Here is a 21,541-nt window from a genome sequence, read left to right as displayed (position 1 = left end):
GAGAGTGACCTGTATTTATTTCTCTCCTCTGGTTCTGGAGGTTCAGCACAGATTGGTGCCTACCTGGGGAGTGAGTTGCTATGCATGGTGGTTTAAGGATTGTTGTCTAAGTATCACATGCTTGTAAAGGATAGACAACACTCTTTCATCCCCAAATATTGCAGATGGCTCACTGAGGGTTTTTCTATGCAAAGCTGAGCCATCTGTGGACATGATGTTAGACTTGCAGCATGTTTCAACTATATAGAAGTTAATTGGAGCAGGGACTGGAATTGGATCCTCCCAGTCCCAAGTAGCCAGTACCATTCTGTGTTTGATGTGATGAATGTTTGAGTCTAAACTTGCTGATCTATCATGCTTTTAAAAACTTACACGTTCTTCTTAGTCCCAACTGTGTTAAAAGATACAGAGCACTCCTATCCAGGAAAATTTAAGAAATTTAAGTCTTGCTAGCTTGGGAATTCTATTATGTAGTAGTCTATATCTCAGTAATTTCCACTGAATTACTCTAGGATTCATCACTTACCAGATTCTCAAAATAAGATTCATAATAACTATAACAGTGTGCAAAACCTGAATATAATGAACTACGTGAACACATACCTGATCTACAAGACAAAGATGAGGAGATTAATTTGTCATAAATATGATTTTGGTTCCCATGCTTTTGTTTCAGTTTCATATCTGTGCTTTTAACTTCTTATCATGTCCTTCTTGAAATGTTGGGATTATTCAGAATGTATTCGAAGGGCTAAAGAAGGTAAGCTAAAGGAATGTAATATGATAAAGCCTAAAAAACAATATAATCTAGTTTTCATGACAGTCACTCTGAGATTGATCTAGTAGAAGTGACAAAATGGACGTTGCCAACTTTTGTCAATTTTGAAAACTGTTGCAATCACTTGATAAAGCCTGTCTCATCTGTATAAATACAACTTAATGCTGTCCTTGAGGCTAACCAATTAAAGCAAAGATTCTGAATGTATTAATGTTAATGAGAAGTCTATTGACTTTAATAGTAAGGGATTGTGTTCAGTAGCACCAATTTTAAAAGTTGTTAAATGAATGACACTTTTGTATGTCATTGTTTCAGAAGTATGTAATATGTTAATAAACTGGTTATGAGAAAATCAGTTGTTAGAAATTTGTGTGGTAGTGATTTTTCTTTAACATGTGAGCTTTAGCACTGAGAGGGAAGTGATCATAGGAATTGGACTGTAAAAGATAAGAAAGCGAGTATATATACACACTGGATAGCAGTCTGTACCTAGAATTTATACAGGGTTCTGGTTCTCCTGTGAGGGAGAGTTGTGGAACAAGGGTCCCCAAATTCATTAAGGTATAAAAGTACAGACTTGAAGCTCTGCAGATAAATAGGCTTAAATAAAGATAACACCCCCCCCCCCCCCCCCTTGACATGATTATAACTTTTTGGCATGTACTTCTCATTTCCATAAAAGGATAATCTCTGTTAATTTTGTATTGAACTTGTACACTAAAAAAAACCCAAACCAAAACCCCCAAAAACCAAAAGAGCTTTTACAATTACCTCCCCCCCCAAACTATGACTTCAAAGAGTTACAAAACCATTTGTAGTGTCATAGTTCAGAGCTCTTGGGGAAAAGGTGATTATTTCTTTCATTTTGCATTTATAATAAATTGGAGCAAGCCTTTGAGTTCCTGGAGAGAGGACTGCAGCAGAGGAAACATCTAGTGTGTAATGTGAAGTCTGTACAGGAGCAAAGATTATACAGGAGGCTGTGGGAGGAGATGCAGGCACATCTCTCCTCATTCTTCTCTTGATGGTTGTTCCCTGGTACCTACCCAGAAATTTTCTTGTTGCTTCTGTCTAAACAGACATCTGGGTTTTTCACTTCCTCTTAATCATCTTTTGAACATCAGTAATCAGCTTTTGAACTTCAGTTAAGTTTAATGCATATTGAGGGAAGCACGTAGAGTTGTCTTAGGGGACCTGTTGAGCATGTGTGCACAATGGTAATGTCTAATGCACTTTTGTAGTTTGGCCAAATAAACTTTGGTAGAGTAGTAAAATGGTACCTTTTGTTTAACTGTTGTACCTCTACAACAGATCTGCTAAATATGATGATCTTTTCATTGTAAATGGAACTAAACTAAGTTATTTCTAAAATTGTTGTGCTTTATTTGGAGATTACCTTTAGAATACCTAATGAGCCTTTCCGTCTTTGCCTTTTCTGTCAGTGGCACTTTTTACAATGTGATTTTGAAAATGCAATGAATACAATAAACACAGCCTTAATCTCAGAAGATTAACAAGAATTTGCTATTGTTTGGAAACATGAAGATTTTAAATACTTTTTTTTTTCTTCCCCCCCCTGCAAAGAAAATGCAATGGAGGGTTTGAAAATAATCAGCCAGTAATGAAATAAATAGGTTCTGTAGATCACGTATGGAGCAATCGGCTTTTCCAGAGAAGAAAGGATGATTCCATCACAGAAGTAACCATATTCAGCGTCAGGACATATCTTTCCTTTTAACTGTATATATCCGTCCAAGCAAAGACTGTGTCTAAAGTTTTGGAGAATTACTCATGCCCGAGTCCAGTAACGCTTCTACGAGAACTGTTTTATTTTTAAGAGCTGTTCTGTGTTTACCTGTTCATAGTGGACCCATCCCTGAATCCCACCCCATCGCTGCTGAAAACAAAACGGTAACAAAGCTCCCCAGGCTCTCCATCATCCATCTGAAAATAGTGGGACAGGCAAAAATCTTGTTCAGATTCAATATAGATGATCAAATGGTTAATGGGCTGTCAAATACAGACCTTCTTGTCTGCAAGTGAGATGATGTTTGCAATCTGTCTGTCTTTTGGAAGCAGGTTAAAGTGCCTGAGCTCTTCGTGAGAGAACATGTATAAAGCCTTTCTACTGGCTCTAAGCATCTGACATCTGTAAGTTCTTGTACAGCAGAGAAAAAATTAGTCTGACACGACTGAAATCTTTCACCATGTTTCACTAGATACTGGAGCTTGTGGATTTGAGGAAAAAAGTAACTCCTCTTGTATCCTGTTATGATTATTCTATCGTAGTGAACAAAAGAGTATCAATTGTTCTTGCAAAATGTAACAAGTTTGGGAGGAAGGATATATTCCTGTTTCTTAAATTACTCCTTTTGTTTGTACAGTATAAACTTCAATTTGTTCTGTGAGTAATGTAATCCACTAATACATATCAGCATAATCATTGATAAACATAATGCAAAATAATTGTTTACAAATAAATATGCTGGAAAATGCAATATTTTTAAAATTCAGTATCTCTTCTAATGCTTTAAAAACCAGATCTAGAGAACTGTTTTTGAGAAACAAGTGAATTTTGTATTTCTGTTTTTTTGTTAAGATTGTGCCATCAGCAACTTGTATGAGGATTTATTGGTGCTTGCAACAATTTCAAACACATTTTCTTCAGAGTTCTACTTTAATAGTGAAATTTATTCTTGTGATAGTTCTTGATATTGATATTTCTTCTTGCTGTGAAACAGAAGTTGGCGGTAACCTTGCCAAAGGAGTTGTTTTTGCTGTCAGATGTCTCAGTGATATCCCCTTGTCACCTGTTACTTATCTGTATTTTCTTTTTTCCTATTGAAAGGAGCAGGTTATTTTTAGGAAATGGGAGAGTAAAAAGCCACTTATCTGAACTTTTTGGAAACTACTGTGAAGTGCGAGTTTCATACAGGTTCCGGTTCCTGGCCTCTGTTTGATGTTAATATTTACAGCAAAACACTATGGTCTGCTTGTCCTCAGAGTTTATGTAAATACTCCTCTAGTTGTGGCAGATCTACTATATGCGAAATTCTTTACCTGTGGTCTGAAAGACTTCGTGCTGTGGGGGGGAAAAACACTTGTCACAATGGTACTAGGCTTATACTGGTTGAGAAAGGAGGAAAAAAACCCCATAGTGTATGTGTGATTCTTCTGTACCTTCCAGCTGGTTTCAGGAGCTCGGGGGGAGCAAGGGCTGTGATCTCTGTCAGACCAGAGGAATGCTTTTAGCCTTTAGATTAGGGTGTTCCTGCCCATTGCTTTCACAGAAGGGGAGCGAGTGTATTGGAAGGTGAGCTATATTTTAGGGCTGTGGTTTCCAGCTGTTTTGGTATTTTCCAGACCATTTCTGTCTTCTCTTCCTTCGCACTTGGTGAGCCCTGGTGACACTTCTGGTCACTTCGCTGTCATGCCTTCCTCGCAGCAGGCTCTAGGGCCAGCGCTGCAGGCTCTAGGGCCAGCACTGCGGGATGACAGCCCACCAGAGTTGTTGTTTGAGCTCTGCCCCAGTGAGAATATCGTCATCTCAACTGCAAGGTATACTTTGGTAGTGGGGAGATGAGTGTTAGATAGAAGACCAGTTCTTGAACAGTTTTCCCCCCTCCTCTGCAGATGTGAAAAATTACAAGAATTAACCTCGGACTTCTGCAGATTTGCTTCCAGCCAGAAAGTATGCCTACCACTTGATTCTGACTAATGAATGTTTTTGAAAATGCAGAGATTAGTAAAACTTTAAAAGTAAAGCTTTCCAGTGACTGAGTGTTCTCCTTTATACTCCATTTGTGCTTCTGTGCAATTACAAAGCCTAAGCACAGGCTAAGAACTTCAGCTGACAGAAAGTTGTTCAATATTGGTGAAGCTCGTAGAGCTGTGCTGGTTTTGAGGATCTTAGAGGTATTTTTCCTGCAAGTTTTTATAGCACTAAATTATATTTAAATGCTGTTGTGGTTTGTATACCTATAGACTATTTTATTATCAGTTACAAACTTAAGACACACGTATTTTCATAACCAGGAATGGAACTGCTTGCTTCCTGAACATTATAAAAGACTGCATGTGACTGCAGGTTCAGGGTCTACACTGAATTTTTGTTCATTGATGCATCAACATCTTTTTCTTATGATTTTACTGTTTCAGAGGAGAAAGGGTTGTGGCAAGTTAGTGTTTCAGTTCCTTGTCATACAAAAGGAAGGGGAGTACATCATGATATGATGATGTTTATTTGTTTTTGTGTATCATTTCATGTAGTCTTTTATTATCATAATTTTTTCCTTCACTATGTCACACGTCATATCAGGACAGTATTTTCATGGTGTTTTGGTCTAACTCAGAAAAATAATTTTAAAGCTGTTAGCATATTGCAGAGTTTCTCATCTTACCTTCAGAAGTAACTTTATAAGCTGAAGTTTCATTGCAAGTCAATGAATCACACATTCCTGTGTGCTGCAGCCCTTTTGAAAACAGGGTTTAAGACATTTTGTGCTTCATTCTTTTAAGAAATATTATCCAGTATGCTTGAAAGGCTGAGGTCTGAGTGGGGAAAGAGTCTGAATCTTCAGGTCTTCTGAAGCTAAATTTGGCTTTGTATGTGTTTGAGAGGGGAGAGATTTTTTTTTTTAATAAGGCAGTTGATGGGTGCAAGTTGGGGGTTTTAGGGAGGTTTTGTTAGAATAATTATTTGTGGAATGAAAAAGAGGTACACAAAAAAAAAAAAGTTCAGCCCAGGTAAATGTTATAGCCTGTGCCATTTGTAGGTACTGGGTGGGGGAGGGAACCCCAAATAAATCCTGAGGAATTCCCAATTTTTAAGAGGAAATAAGAGACAACCGAGACCAGTTACACTGGTGGTTTGTTTCCTCCCCTTCCTAAGTACCCCCTCTCTTGACTTGTCTGACACAGATCTAAATTTAGGAGACACATCAAAACACAACATTTCTGAAGGAGCCCACAGGCATTTAAAGATGTCTGTGTGGAAGCTTCAGTGTTGTTTCAGCAGCCAGGGAGGACTGCAGTTGCTTGTGCTGGAAGCTGGAAGCCTGCCACTCCGCTTCCTTTGTTTGGCTTCCTTTGCATAAAGCATAGAAGACAGCAACTAACTTTTATTGCTAGTGTTAAAAAGTAATTACAGAGGTGACGATTTCAGCTTCAGATCTTAACCACCCTTACACTCACCAGTCCAAACACCTACAACCACCGCAGTCACCAAATCCACTAGTTCCCTTGCATCCCCTGCCATTCTGCAGTTTCTTCCTCACTGTGAGAAGCATCTCGCCATGAAAAGTAAGGGGTTAATGACAGTGAAGGCAAAGGGAAAAGGAGATGAAGGTGTTGCTTTCCCCTGTTACTGTTTCAAAGTTTGATATGGCAGCTTAAATACTCTACTTCCCATGCCACATGCCCATGCCACTGTTCAGACTATGTCGTGTGTCCCCCTCCCCAGGATATTTGACTGTTATATATATATTTTTTTATTGTTAGTTTAATACAATTACTTTCTAAGCCTTTTCTCTCTCTTTTCTTTCTGTCTCTCTTTTCTCTCTGCCCCAAAAGAAATAACCTGATTTAACTCAAAATTTCCCTAGTTTATACCTGTCAGAATTCTTCATATTTTGTCAGTTAACCATTTTGTGAAATCACATGCAGGTTTATATTTCCTAGTAGGGTTTGGTTTCTGGACAAAGCTGAAGAAAACTCCTTAGAGTAAGGTGGAGAAACATTCTTTACATAGGTGTGTCTTCCTAAGTGATGAGTAATGAAATGTTTTGGTCCACTTTCCTATTCCCTAATGCCTCTGATTGTTACAACTGCTTTACCATTTCTAAACAAGTGGTTTCATAGGAAGGACTCCTCCTTCTGCACAGGGCTCCCTGTACTGTAATGGGATCTTCTGACTTACCTTCCTTGTGACTTCATTACGAGCTTTTAACAGACTTTTGCAAGTCAGTTTCTTCAGCAGCTTTGTGTGTTGAGCATTGTCAGAAACAAAATCCCGTTCTACCAGAAAATCTATCTAGCATCCATGATCAGAGAACAGCTTGCTTGCTCCTAATAGTTTTGTTTGTTGGAATATTGTGAGCAAAGATACCACAGATACATCTAACTTTGCTCTTCTCCTGATCAAAAACATACCAGTGCTGTTTATGACAGTCTGGTATCACTCTCTTGCCCCAAACCCAACTGAGGAGTTTGAAATTAGCCTTGTGGTGTTTGGGTTTTTTAATAGCAAAATTTTATGGGGCATTTAACCATCCGCTTTTTCTGCATTTGAGATGTTGATTATAAGTTGTTCATATTAGAGTTTGAGGGAATTTTAAAAGCAGTTACATGTAGCTAATTGTGTTTCTTTCCCTGTTTAATAACACTTTCTGTGATAAGTGGAAGTACACTGATTAAGTGTTTTAATATTAGTTGTGGCTTAAGCCATTTCCGTATTTTGTTCTATTGATGTTTTGTTGGAATTGAAATTATGAACACACTTTTGGCAAAATATTGTCCATTTTTAGATGAGTAGTCAATAAATTTTGGCTTTTATTAGTATAGATTACTTTAATGGTAATACATCCTTGTTCATGAGGAAAAATATTACATTTTCCAATTTTTGGAAAAAAAATGCAACAATTAACAACTTCATTGCACTTTAGCACATTTGCTGGGCAAATATGTGCAACCTTTTAATAGTTAATACTTACATTAGGTATAACAGTTAAAATACTTAGTTACGCTCTGTTTTAAACAAAATACTTGAATGGTGATCTCTTGAAATGTGGCCAGCCAACAGCCTCACGATGTGCATATATAGCCTCTATTTAGGAGAACCTCTACTCAGTAAGCCATCTCAAATATGTTACTTAGTAGTCTTTTGGATGAGGACAGGAATACACAATTAAAAAAAAGGGTTCTGGAAAAGGAGATGCTATGATCCTATCATGGAGGAAAACTGAAGTGATTGGTCTAGTGCTGTGCAAGACAACTGCCAGAGGTATATAAGAGGGAAAGCATGCTCTTTTTACTCAAAACTGCTTTCTTTGCTGACTGTAATAGTTCGTGAACATCCTGAACAAAGTTTTGCTGTTGCTTATATATCCTAGGTGTATATAATAGGCTGCCTGTGTTCCCTGTGAAAATAAACCTCTAAGCTAAACACACTTGTCAGTTGCTTGAAAAGCTGAAATTCTAATGTTCTTTACTGCTTTTTACTGTGTTTAAACTGAATGGATTGTCATCGTTCACACTGTTGAAAGTCCTACTCGGTGCCTTCTCTGTGAAGAGAACTTGCGTGTTGGCAGCTTTTGGTGAAACTCCCTCACGGGTGAACTAGTACTTACTGGAATCACCCCAGTAACGCCATTGCCCATTCCAGGGATGCTGCTGAAATCATTCCTAGGACTTCAGACCCCTGACGGGTGTTTTCTGGTTTCACTGACCTCTGTGTATCTGCAGCTTTCTGTGTAGCACTGCTGACAGTGAAGGTGGCCAGCGGGAATGGCTGTGAGTGTATGTAAGGCTTCTGCAGCTTTCCTGTTAAGAACTACTGTGTAGTGTACCAAATGCATTGTTTTTTGGCTTTGTATCAAAATAACTAGACGGAAAGTATATCCTGCTACCTTTGCTTATTTGATTGCCTCCTCTCTTCCTAAATACTCAGTAAAATCTGTGAAACAAAAATGATCTGGTATGTGTACTTCAAAGAGCAAATGTTGGTTGCACATCTAGGGTACTACATTGTAGTTTAGGTAAACAGAGATTATTCCTTCATTCTCACAGGATTGTATGGAAAAAGAAGTCCTACCACTTCAATGATTATTTGAAAATAAATTGGAGGTGGTTTCTACATGAAATTGGGATATAATTGCTTTAATTGGTATTGAAAGTACTTATTTGAAAAAGAGGGACAGACACCACAGAAGTGTTCATGAGTTGCATAAAGTATCTTAAATGAATTAGTCATACTTATCTTGATGCTGGCATTGGAAATACTGACTTAACTTCTGTTTTTATTCAAAGTAATGGTAACATTCTAGCTGATTTCAAAGATAATCCAGTACCAAGTGCTTTGATTCCCCCCCCCCCCCCCCTTTTTTTTTTCCTCCTTTGACTGGACTGCTGTGAGACCAGAGAAGGGGGAAGGGCACTGGTGCACCTTTTGGCTGGAAGATCTGAACAGAATGGAAAGAAGTGTTGGGGATATCTTTAAGTATGGTTGAAAAAGAAAAATCTCTGTATATTACAAAATGGGGTGGTTTTGAACAGTGTTGGATTTTTTTTTTTTGGCTGCAAAATGTTGGGAAAGAATACAATTCTAAAATAATGCTGTGAATCAAAAATTAAGAATCTAAATGTTTTTAAATGAAGAAAATACAGAATTTACTGAGCAGTCTGAGGTAATCGGAGCAAGGAGGTAGTTGCACTGATAGAAGGCAATTTTTTCAGTATTGAATCCCTGGATGAAGAGGAGTCTTTGTATTGTGGTTTTTTTCAATGTCAAGCCCATGTGAAGATGAAAGCATAGCTTGAAATAATCTGACAGCCTAAATGACACAAAACAGGGCAATGCCAGTGTGAACGGATTGTTTTTATGGAGTCCTGTAGTCAGCATTCACTTTAAAGCTTTCTTTCCAAACTATTTGTGTGTAGTGTTTGGCTTCGTGTATACGTATAACACCATCTGCTCTGTGTCTCTGAAATCTCAGTGAGAAGACCTTCACAGAAAGCTTTAAAATGTCTTTCTGTATTAAGTACCACCGGGTATTCGAACATAAATCTTCTCAATTCTGCAATTCCTTCCTCAGCAAAGCACATCTCCCTTTTATTTCTCTAAATTATTTCAGAATCCTTAAAATTGTTTGCATTGTCTTTAATATGAAGATAATGAGCTAACTTCAAATATAAAAATGGACCTAATTTTCTTGTGTGTATTGCTCTGCAGGTTAAAGTGGGGGAAAAAACCCAAACCCAGAAACATTGTTGACTGGATAGATTTGTTTTCAACATGAATCGTGCTTTTAGCAGGAAGAAAGGTAAGTAATTTAGCTTATGTTCCATAGGAGACATAAATTTCCTGTATAAATTCTTTAGAATATCAAGAATTATATATGGAAGAACTTAGGAATAATTGCACCTAATTAATTAGGTAGAAATGGGCAGCCTTCTATAACATGTCCAGAGCAAAGCATTCTTGGTTGATAGTTACAGAGCTGTCTGGATTGTAAAGCTTATGTTGAATTTGACAGTATTTTCTCTATTGAGGGGTGGGTGTGTGTGTATATGTATGCATAAAATACACACAATTTTTTCTTTTCTGCACACACCAAAGGATGTGCTGGATGGTTTTAGAACTTTTAAAGAGTTAGTGACTTCTGTATTTATTATATGTATTCATTGGGTTCTTATTCTTGGAGAAGCAATTTTAGAAAACCGTATTTAATAGACTTGAAATATCTCATGCGGCAGAATATCTCTTAGCTTTAAGAAGCTATTCTGAATTTATAGCAGTCTGAAATGGTATGCTTTCCAAAAGAATATCAAACCACTAAATATTCAGTTATGTATGTTGCTCTTCTGGCTTGCTTATTCTCTTTTCATGGTCTGTTTAGGATTAAACATAAGTTTTAGATGGAGCATTAGAGATGCAGCTTTTTTAACTGACAGCTTTGTTGCTATTTTCCCCATTTGTTTGTAGTGTAGAATATATTCAGTGGGTCTAACTTCTTTATTTTTGATTTTTTTCTTCTAAAGTTCCTTAAGTGGGATACACACTGAGCCAGAGCCCCTGCTTTAATAACTAGGTGTCAACTCAGTTGGAGTAAGTGTAAATGTTTTGTTCATGTAACAAGAATTCCTGCATTGGTATCAACATCAAAGCTGGAAATAAAAGGAATCTGCCATACCTTATACATGAAATGATAGCATCACTGTATCCTTCCATGTCTAGTACATTATTTGTTAAAGCCAGATGAACTGAGATAACATAAGTAGTCCAGAATATCAGCAGATGTGGCTTGATCGCAAAAGGAAGATACACTTATTCACAGAGACTACAAAACCCGATGAAAGATCATTTGATAGCCCAGTAGCACGATGGAAGGTGAGGAAATAAGCTAAAATCCATAGCCCATGCTGCTCTTAAGCACTGATGTATTTTCTTGTGTAAATATTTGTAACACCTCTGTCAAGAGATCTGTACCTACCAGCTGCTTAAGTGTTGCCTAGCTTCTTCTAAATAATGTGAGAGACCATTTCAATATTATTTAATTGTGGATTGATTTATCACAACTGGGAAAGAAGCTTGGGTTTTGTAGATTTTGTTTTGTCTAGATGACCATATAATTTTTTTTCTTTTTTCTAATAACTTCTGATAATATTTGAAACTGAGGCTGCCATGTTTCAGAAACAGACCAGTTGTGGTTTATGGGATATTTCCTCAGTCTTTTGACTTGCCCCCAGAGTGCTAAAATGCTCTTTCATTAATTCTCATTGCCCTTGCCAGTGTCTGCATCTTGTCTTTATGGTCAAATTTTGAAGTTTTATCCTCAGGTATCTGGGATCATTTGAGGGGTCTGGATTCGTTCCTTTCTGTTTTCACTACTTCTTCATAAGAAAATTCTTACTGACCTCACCTAAATTCTTGGAATTTCAGTGTATTCAAAGGCATTTGCTGTGTTGTTCAGTTGATCTTGTGTGCTATTCTCTTCACCCCAACAAGAAAAAAAGTAGAAAAGAAGCTGTCAGGCACAATGAAGTGCAATTATTGTGGATTCTTAGAAATGATTCAGAACTTGAGCAACCAGAAGAATTAAATACTGTCATCCATTTATTTTGCTCGTAGTAATGCACACAACATTTCCATTCTTGTATTATAGGAAAACCACAGATTTCGGTTAAGCAATTGTCAAGAATAAGTGAAAATTACATATTTTTCGTGCCAATTGAAGTTCAGAAAAGCTTGTCTGTATCAGCATTCATGTCTAATAACTGCATTTAAGAACAAGTTCAAACAGGTTCAATTGCTGAACTTCCTGTATTGTATTTTCTGATTTTTAGTCCCAGACCTCCGAGATACAACAATTTCCGTGCCTGTGTTTGGTGGGGTTGTTTGTGGGTTTCTTCTGTTCACAACAGTGTGGATATTTTGAGGAGTTAACTACGTGAGTGCTGTGACTTCTGTAGCAGTTCTCTCTAAATCCAAATTAGTTTCCTGGTGCCTGTGCTGGTAGGGTTTGTGATAATTGCAAGTTTACATCAGTCTGTTACCTTGGAGCTACATAAAGAAATATCTAGGATTTGAGGGGACTTTAAGCAGATCTAAGTGGTACTTTCAAAATAGCCAAAGATTATCTGAATTGTGCAGATTCGTAGAATAAGTGTCCCGTAATACTGTCATGGTCAATCTATACTAGCCTTTTAATATGATACACATAGACAAGATAGTAGCTAGTGCCATAGCTCCTTATCTTCTTGAGCCAGGTAAGCTGGTGACTAGAGTGATTCGGACTGTGCTGTACTTGTGGAAAAGCTCAGTTCTTGCTCCATCACCTGATTCAAACAGCAGAAATTTCCTTCTAAGTGTTCAGGAAACTATTTCAGCATTGACACACATTTGGCAGACAAAACAAGAAGAGAAGCACTAAAATCAAGCTTTCTTGCTTTTTTTATCTGTTGGAAACTGGATAGCAACCTGTGCTTTCACAAAAGAGTTGCAAAGGAAATGCGAGTTGCTAGGTGAGAAAGGAAGTGAGCTCTTTTTTTTAAATTAACCCTGATTCTTTAAAGAAAAAAGCTTCCCGTAGATACGATGTGTGATATGAGTGTTTATGTGTATTAAGAGAGTCTGTGTTATGGGAAAAGCAGGTTTGTCCTAAATCAGAGCAGTGCTCTTTAGAGCACAGACCCCCGTTTTCAATATTACCAGTACTTCATTTTGCAGCAGAATTTGTACTAGATATATGCTATCTGGAGCAAGTACTCAGTGTAAGTTTATTTTTGAGGGCCATGGTTTGGGCATGAAACAGCCACTTCAACTGACAAGATGTGCTGAGTGTTCTGACCTTAAAAACAGCTGGTACAGTCATTGCCCATCTGACTCCCTGAGATTTAGCACAAAATAGAACTTCTAACCTGGATAGTTTATGTTCGTATTTTAGTTGTAATTGTTTTTATTTGTCTGATAGTCATTTTAGTTGAAGGCTTAATTGATATGCTTAAATCTCAAATTGAATAACATCAAGCTGTTCATCTTTCATCCTAATAATGACAATGAAAAATATAAGAAAATGTGAAGTTAAAAAAAATTCAGCTTGTTTCAGGAAGTACTTACACAGGTAATTATAAATAAATGGAATTTTTTATCAGTCCAAGTTGTACAACATCTATTCTCATCAGTTAGCCATGAGTCTATATAACAGGAAGAGAAACTTTATGAAATAATCTTGACAAAAAAAGTTAATTTTTGGTTTAAAGCTGATATCAGTACCTGCTGAAGTTGCATGTTTTAATATGAAAAAAATTAGTACCCGTTCAAAGTAAAATAGCCTTTCTCTTGACTTCAGTACAGGTTGGTTAGACTACCAATTACATGTGCTATGGAGAAAATTCTCTGTTGCAGAAATATTATATGACTGTACAAACTGTACAAAAAACATATATTCTGTTTTCCATTCATTGATCAATGAGTGCAGTATACTCTATTGAAGTAGTTTTTATAGATTACCTTTTTTTTAAGGGTCTCTTTCCTTCTCTAACAAAAACAAATTGAAGAACAATGTTCTGTATGTTCTTGCTGCTTTGTTGTTATGATAAAGCTTGTGAAAACATTTATGTATCTGTCACAGTATCAGGAGCTTCTTTTTTTTTGTGTGTGATTCAGGTTTGGGTCATGGTTTCTGAAGAGTTCTCTTAATTTTTTCTTTAATTTTTCCTTGCAAGTCAGGTGTGGTAGCATGCTCACTTTGAAATGTTGTAGTGCAAAAAGTCTGTAGTGCAGATCAAAGTCTGTTAATCTTGAAACGTATACACAAAACAGAAAGCATTAACTATGCTTGGGGTTTTTTGGTTTTTTTAGTGAATGGAGGTGCCTCTCCCAGATGAGTTTGGAACATTTTATTGATTCTGTGGCCTTCTGTTCAAAGCCATTAGTATAAGAACTGGTACATATAAGTAAACAAAAATTAACTAATATTTGTTGGCTTTTGCCTCATCAGAAATGTGAAAGAAAACTATTGTTCCTCCTAGACAGAGGCATTTCTAAATATGGAATGACTGTAAATTACTTCTGGGAGTAGAAGAGTGAAACTTTTTGAGTGTGTCAAAATAGTGCTAAAAATGTAGGTACGTATGTCTACTTTGGGCTAACTTGAGTTCTGAATTTCAATGTGTGAAATCCAGTGGACTTCAGTGAGGTTGTGGAGGGTGTAAATCACAGTTGAGTTTGGTTCATTCTTTATTATACCCCAATGGTCCTCCTTCATCCCAGAATAAATGTCATCCTTAGTTTACATATGGCACGAAGTTCAATGCCAAAGCTGCTGTTGTATGTGGGAATCTGAATCTTCTAATGTTTTTTTTCCATATGATAGCAGTTCATAAGGTTGGTAATCGGTGCCACATTATCAGCTCATGAGATGTGGATGGTATTCATAATGATGCTAAATAGAATATATTGAAGTAATAGCCTGTCATAAATAGTAAGTTTCAGCAATAACATTTCTGTGCAATGGCTTTTTACAAATCTCGTTTATGAAAGTGTAGACAGATGCATTTAATGGGCAGGGTCTGACATATAAAAAAAAATGCAATCAAAGGTTATAGGATGCTCTTTTATGTGAATGGACTGACTATAATATGTTCTTTATTTTTATTGTAAACTTGTGCTGCATTCCAGAGATGACAAACATTTTATTTTATATTTCTTTTTCTGAATGAGTAAACTACAGGTGAAGCCCCAGAAGGGTGAAGGGGATAAGTATAGTCCTAAACTAAATACTTTCATTCTGTCAGAAAGTATATTTCACATCAATGATTTAAACAAATGGGCTATTGTGTGCTGGACTTCCACATTTACAATAATGATAAAAATCATAAAGAAAGAGTAGATACTCAAATACTTTAAAGGCATATAAGTAGTCACAATCTTCCTCATTGTCATCTTCAGATACTCTTGGGATTGCACTTTATCCTTTCATAAAAGCCCGCATCACCTTCCAGGAAAAAAACAAAACTAGGTCTGAATCTCCTCCTCTGCCCCACCCCAAAAAAGCTGCTGCTTGATGTTTGTAGTATTTCTTTTAAACAAGAATTTTTTCAAAAGCTGAGTTTGGGAGGAAAAAAGGCTGCTAATTGTATGGCAAATATTTCTGTATTCAGTTTCACTTGACACAAAAATCAGTTATCGTAATACTTCTCTGTAATACCTCCACAAAGAGATTTTGTGTGTTCCAGATACTGCTCCTTGGGTTTCAAAATATGGGGTCATGTGGAAAACCAGTATTCAGTGACCAAGTCCCTTCTTTGGATTGGTAACTGATGATGGCTTTTTTAAGTATCGTTTGTACTATTATATTATATTTGTTCTCATTAGGCTTTGCGAGTACCCTTTCAAGTATGCCAACAAGGAGAGTTGAAGGGTTACTACGTTAATTTGGCAAGGACTAAATCATCTTCTGTTGGTGGGATAAGGACGTGGCCAGTCCTGCAGCGTGTGTGTGTTTGCATGCATTTTTATGCAACTGTGTATGTATTTATATTCTGAAAGCAGAAGGAACAGATCTAATTGTTTAGGAAAAAAATTATTACAGTATGTCTTCAGAGGATGCATAGCTACAAATGAGGAGTACACTTTGAAAACTTTCTCCATAGGATTCATGTTGGGTCTGCACAGATAAGCCTAATTTTTCTTTTCTTTCTGTTAACGTGGCAATAGGAGGATAATTTCTTGTTGGCTATTTTATCTTCATTATCTTTGGAAAGGTATTGCAGAAATAGTCTTACCTATTGCCTGCTTTAAAGAACGTTCTAGGCAAGTTAACAATGATATTTACCACAGTAACTATTTGTTGCTTCTGCAAAAGCTAAGGAGCTCCTTTCAAGAACATATGCACACTGCTTAACCATAAAGCACTAAATACTGACTGTAGAATAAGAATAACTGCTGCCACTTCTTTCTTTTTAAAAAAATGCCAATAAACTGGAAAGAGAAAAGTTCCAATTTAAATTTTTCTATTACATTATTTTAATCTTCCTGAATTAGAAAATTAAAATTCCATTTTAACTGTATTGAGATTCCCATTTCTGTTCCTTTTCCTTTGTTTTGCCCTACCAAAGTGACACACGTTGTGTTCTTACTAACAATTTTTAATTCTTCGAAAACTTGCCTTTTTAAACAATTTTTGACAAGCTTAAATGATACTTTTCCAAATTTATTTATAGTTATACTGGAATAGTTGATTGAACTCTGACTCCAAAAAAGAAAGTTGGAGTTGGGGGTTTGATCTGTGCATGTTTCTTAGTGAAAACTTGGGAAAGTGTGATCACTTAAAATAAATTATTCTATACCAGTAATCTCTTTTTCAACTTCAACTAGAAGCTTTTCTCAGACACACTGTAGCTCTTCTTGTGGCAAGACCAAAGAAGTACAGGCTAAATAGCTTAGAATTTTTTCTTGTTTTTCCCTTTGATTTAGGAAGTTGAACTTGTTAAAAGTTCTTAACATCAACAAATTAGAAATGCAAAAGCAAAGATTAGCTAATCACTGGTTAATTGCACTAATATATTATTTTAATCCTATTTTCCTTTCTTGTTAAAACCTACATACTAGCATCCATATCTTAAAAATATGTAGTATAATGTGTAGGTTATGCAGTGAGTGTTACAATTGGAGGAAATGCAAATACTAGACTTTTTGTTTTCATTTTGCAACTATGCCAACCCAGCCTTCTATGATATCATTTTGCTATTTTAGTAGTCATCTGTTTAAAACCATTCATAAGGTCCTAAATATTGTGAGAGAAGGACACAGAAAGGCAACGCATTATGCAAAGCTCACTCTGTTCTAGGGAGATAGAGCTCTCTTGTCTTGGCAAAGAATAAATACGCCTCCAAAGAACGTTTTATGTTTGGGGGGAAAAAAATAAAAAAAAAAAAAAAAAAGAAAAAGAAACAACAAAGGTAATTATTTTTGCATTATATATATTGATGGGTATTTGCCTATGTGTGCTTAGGGCAGAATCTGACTCATAATTTCAATTGCTTATTTATAGTAACCTGTAAAAAATTACTGCTATTAGACACACAGATTTTACTCATTCCTCTAGAAGGTGGTTGGAACAAATACTGTAGCTGAATTATAGAAGAATATGGGTAGATTTATGTTTTTTAATAGCATTTAGGTATTGCATTCAGATGGAAACTCTGGTAACAAGCATTAAGTCTCATGGCTCAGCTTATCAGTTCATTCGTTGCCTGCAGTAATCAAGATAGATTCTACCTTGTCTGACTAGCGTAAGCGAAGTTTGTGAGAACCTGCCTGTTTCTGTTGTAGTGCAGGATAAAGGAAATGATTTAACAGGGTGACAATTCTTCTGTGTCCCATCGTGAAGGTTTCTTTCTTTATACAAAAATAAGTAATCTAGGAAAAATGAAAGCTATAGCTGCATATATGCACACACTGACGCAAATAAGCTGTTTGTTCCCTGAGGCAATAATACCTAGATGAAGCACTGATCTCGTGGGATGCTCTCTTCTTCAGGAGACTGTTATTAGGCACCTAAGATGTTTCTTCCATAGCAAGTTTTGTAAAGCAGGAAGAAAAGACAGTTCCAAGAATTTCTTCTTTGCTGTTAGCAAGGAAAACATCTGTTGATGTCAAAGAGATTTTGATTCGTTAAAGAATAAAGGCTGTAGTTTTTACCTTCTGGAAATGACTATATTTTCACTGTGGCACTAAAAAAAGAAAGTTAAAAAACAAAGTCTTTCTCTGTTCATCATATTAAATGGAATGGCCACTAGGTCTCATACGCTTTGATAAACGCTTTGGAAACATAGTTAAGTAGAGCCACTTTTAGCATGCATGAATTACTAATGAGAGTGGGGTTTAGGGAACCAGTTAACTAAACTTGTGCTGTTGAGCATTGTTTTGCCATTTAGAAAATATTTCATCAGTGCCTGTCTACTAAATCCGTTCTATAATATCTGTGGGCAGTAACGTGTGGAGAAATTAATCTCAAAGGGAGAACAATTTCTTGGCACTGTTATTGCTTTCCTTTTTGTGAGATAAATGGTCAGCTGTGCTGTTATCTAAGCTAGTGTCATCCTCCACTAAGTTCAGCACAGTTCTGGATACTTTATGAAGTCCCCAAGTCTACTGACTTCAGCATGTGATTTGTCTGCACGTTCCTCTTGCCCGGCCCTCCCAGTGCTGCTGAGGCCTCTGAAATGGCTCACACCAGTGCTCCCAGGTTGTCTGATGACCAAGATTTGATGTGAAATGCAGATTGTAAAGAAATCTTTCCTTTTATAACGGAAAGGGGCTGGCATGATTCAAGGGGGACTAGAAAGGAGTGAAGTCTCAATTCTGAGCACAGTTAATCCTCTGACCATGAAAGTGCCCAAACCCCTGCTTCCACCCTTGGAATTCTGTCTGTCAAACCCCGAGTCTTCCAAATGTTAATTTTACACAGTTTTCCCACTGCCCTTAGCAGACTAGTGTATGCTGGCGGGGAGCAAAACCTGAGAAGCTCTCACCCAGGTCAAATTCTCTTAAAAATCAGATGGGATGCTGCGCTGCTGCTACAGGGACTCTCTAAAAGCCTGTGCAGCACAATTAGCACACCATGCACGTGAAGAGGTGTTGTGTAGAAGCTGTAGGGTTACTAACTCCCTCTGAGCAGGGCTGTGGCTTACCCTGTGCCCTTAAATTCTGAACAGTGATTCTTTTCCCCATCTTTCCTCCCACACAGTGCCAGTATGTTTGGCAAAACCACCACATACTTAGGTTTTTACCTCTTAGAATCTCTCATACATCATTCAAGCTCAACTCTGCTTAGGTTTTAATGGACTCTGGATGGCTCAAGCTCGTAATTCTCAAAAAAACAACTGGGCACGTATTTAAACTTCAATGTAAATGCTAAGGCAACCTAGATTAAGAGCTTCAGACAAGATCTGAAATAACTGTAGTTTTCACATGGTGTGATAGCACAAGTCTCTTTTCACTTTCTACTACTGTTAATGTTAGATGCATGCAGTTGTCAGTTTTGGTTTTATCTAGGCTTTTGGTCCTTTTTTTAGGACTTACTGTTTTATTTATCTATAAAGTGTCTAGAACTCTTGCTGCTGTATAACTAATAAAATAATAATATGAACTGTGATTTTCATTGTAGGGTTTCATATTTTGTTTGTTGCTTCAGAATGAATAATTAAGTACTAAGCTGTGAAAACCCATTTAAAATTAATTTTAAAAGTGAGGGATCATGCAAACCACAAGCCACATCTACCTCAGGTATTTAAACGAATACCTGGTTTATAGGTTTTCTTTATTCATATTTTTCTGGTTTATTGGATGCAAAATGTCTGAAATTTGGTATTTCTCAACTGCTGTGAAATCAAACTAAATCTAAGCAGTAGTTCAAACAGCTGCTGAGAGTCGCATAAGTCCAAAATCAGAGCTTACAATTCAGAATGAAATGCTGGTAACAAACTTCCCTGTAATAGCTTGCATGATTTTTTTGCTTGTCTTTGCTATCAGTGTGAATTTTGCCTCATATTGATTTTGTTTAGCATTAAGAGTTCTTTCAAAAGTGCCACCACTCTGTAATTATTACCTGCCTCTAGGAAATGGGCTTCCAATGTCAATGGAAAACTTGAATAACTATGTCACAGTGTCTGTGGATATACATCTGGATCTTGAAAATGCTGCTTGCTGACTCACTGTTTTAATCAATGGCACAAGACTCGTAGAATCCAGGCATCTTTTTGGTACCCTGCTAAGTTACTAATTTCCTTTTGAGCTGAGAGTACCCATCCATATTTCCTTCTCTTTCCCTAACTAGGGGTACAAACAGTTACGGAAACACTTTCCTAGCAGTGTTTTTCCTTGCTGGAATCCCTATGGCATTACAGTTTGAGGTTGGTAGGCAAGTGGATGACTTCACAAAAAAGTTTTAAGGTAAAGCTTTGTACCTAATTATAATATTGGAAAGATTACTAGCTGCTTAATTAAGACCAGCATTTCAAACTTGGCTCCCAAATTAAATCACTTTTTTTTTTCCAGATTTGAACTTGCCCTGCTTGGGGATGGGAAGAAGGGAGGAGGAAACATTTGCAAGGAATAATTAGTTTTACCGGTACCTGTGTAGTCAATTGTCTGCCTGTAAAATAGCTTGAGAAGCTACAGCCCCGTTGCTTGTTTGTGCTAGTACTAGGTGCTGAAATGAGTGGAAGACTTTTTGGTTTGGATTTTTTGGTGTTATATTTTAAGACACTCAACGTTTTGGTTTGGACCATTTTTATTAGATTTTCCTTTATGTATTTATAAATAAGCCAGTATCCTGTTGAAGCTAGTAAACAGGTGATGTGTAAGAAATGGGTAAATAAAACACTGACATTAGCAATGTGAATGCGTATTTCGGAGTTGAAATTCGCACTGCGCAGGTCTTCACTCTGCTGCAGTCAGCATGGTGGGACAGAGAGTAGTCCTGCCTTACGTGCCAGCTTCCTCTCTGTCTGGGTTTTGCTGTCAAGCCCCATCACCAGTCTGCTCCTCTGGCCTTCAGCAGCGCACTGGCTTGAAATAGAATGTTTACAGTTATCTTTTGGGTTGTCAGGCTTTATTCTAACATTCCTAATTCATACTGATTGTTATTTTTTACTTGTGGATAACATCAGCTTTTGATACTGTACTCAAAATGGAGATCAGGCTTCAGGTCTTAAAATATTCTGGGAAACAAATGTGGTTCTCGGTTCTGCTATTCCAATCACAAGCTGCAACTGAAAGAAAGAGCCACTTCAGTGCATGATCGTACTCCTGGGTGCTGCTGAATGGACAAATCATGCTTCCTTAATTAAGAAGTGATAATATCAGTCTTCAGTAATGGAGCTGAACATTACTGTCATCTAGAATGAAATTTGCTTAAAGAAAAAAATTTCCACTAGCTTTGTAGTTTTGATCCTGTTACTGTGGTGACTGGTGAATATCTTGTTTAAGACTTTTCTTGCTTCTGTGTATTCAAAAATACTTACTTATTGGTTTAGTGTCGATAAATGTCACAGCTTTTGCTTGTGAACAGGATTTTACTGTTCTTATGTGTAACTAACAAAAAAGTTAGTTATTGCTATAACTGCAATTCCCATTAAGGGCAAAGGGAATTTTCTGTGAATAGCCAAGGGTAGAGTTTTGCTCTAAGGTATTATTCTGTTACTTAATTCAATAAAGTTCCAGATTTGTGACTTTAATTCATGCTAATTAAAACTGGAGTAGTCTCATGTTAGAAAATGCTACTAAATATTGAATGTATGGAGAATAAAATACTACTCAATGTTACAGAATCTCTCATGCGGTTGGTAATACAACCTAGTATTTTGGAACATCTTACTTTTTTTTTTTTCCTTAAATGCTTTCAAATGAGACAACTTTAAAAAATGGTTTCTAAACTTCTAATAAAAATAAGTTTTTTCTAATGTTTGGAATTCCACCTTAAATTATGTAGAACATTGTAAATGGCCATTAAAAAGAAGGAGGGAAGATGTATTTCACAA

General features: G+C 36.7%; 1 protein-coding gene across 4 annotated transcripts in view; it reads left to right on the top strand.

Moving 5' to 3' along the window:
* GULP1 (GULP PTB domain containing engulfment adaptor 1) overlaps positions 1-21,541 on the top strand; it is a 137,190-nt gene that overhangs the window by 41,098 nt on the left and 74,551 nt on the right. For all 4 annotated transcript variants that reach the window (XM_059820196.1, XM_059820198.1, XM_059820195.1 and 1 more), the window contains exon 2: positions 9,726-9,816. In XM_059820196.1, coding sequence (XP_059676179.1) covers positions 9,789-9,816 — 28 coding nt within the window. In that variant the 5' untranslated portion in view covers positions 9,726-9,788. The remainder of the gene's footprint in view (positions 1-9,725; positions 9,817-21,541) is intronic.

Source organism: Gavia stellata, chromosome 8 (assembly GCF_030936135.1).
Source record: "Gavia stellata isolate bGavSte3 chromosome 8, bGavSte3.hap2, whole genome shotgun sequence".
Classification (NCBI taxonomy): domain Eukaryota; kingdom Metazoa; phylum Chordata; class Aves; order Gaviiformes; family Gaviidae; genus Gavia; species Gavia stellata.
Note: the sequence above shows the minus strand (reverse complement) of the source record. Positions and strands in the feature narration are given on the sequence as shown.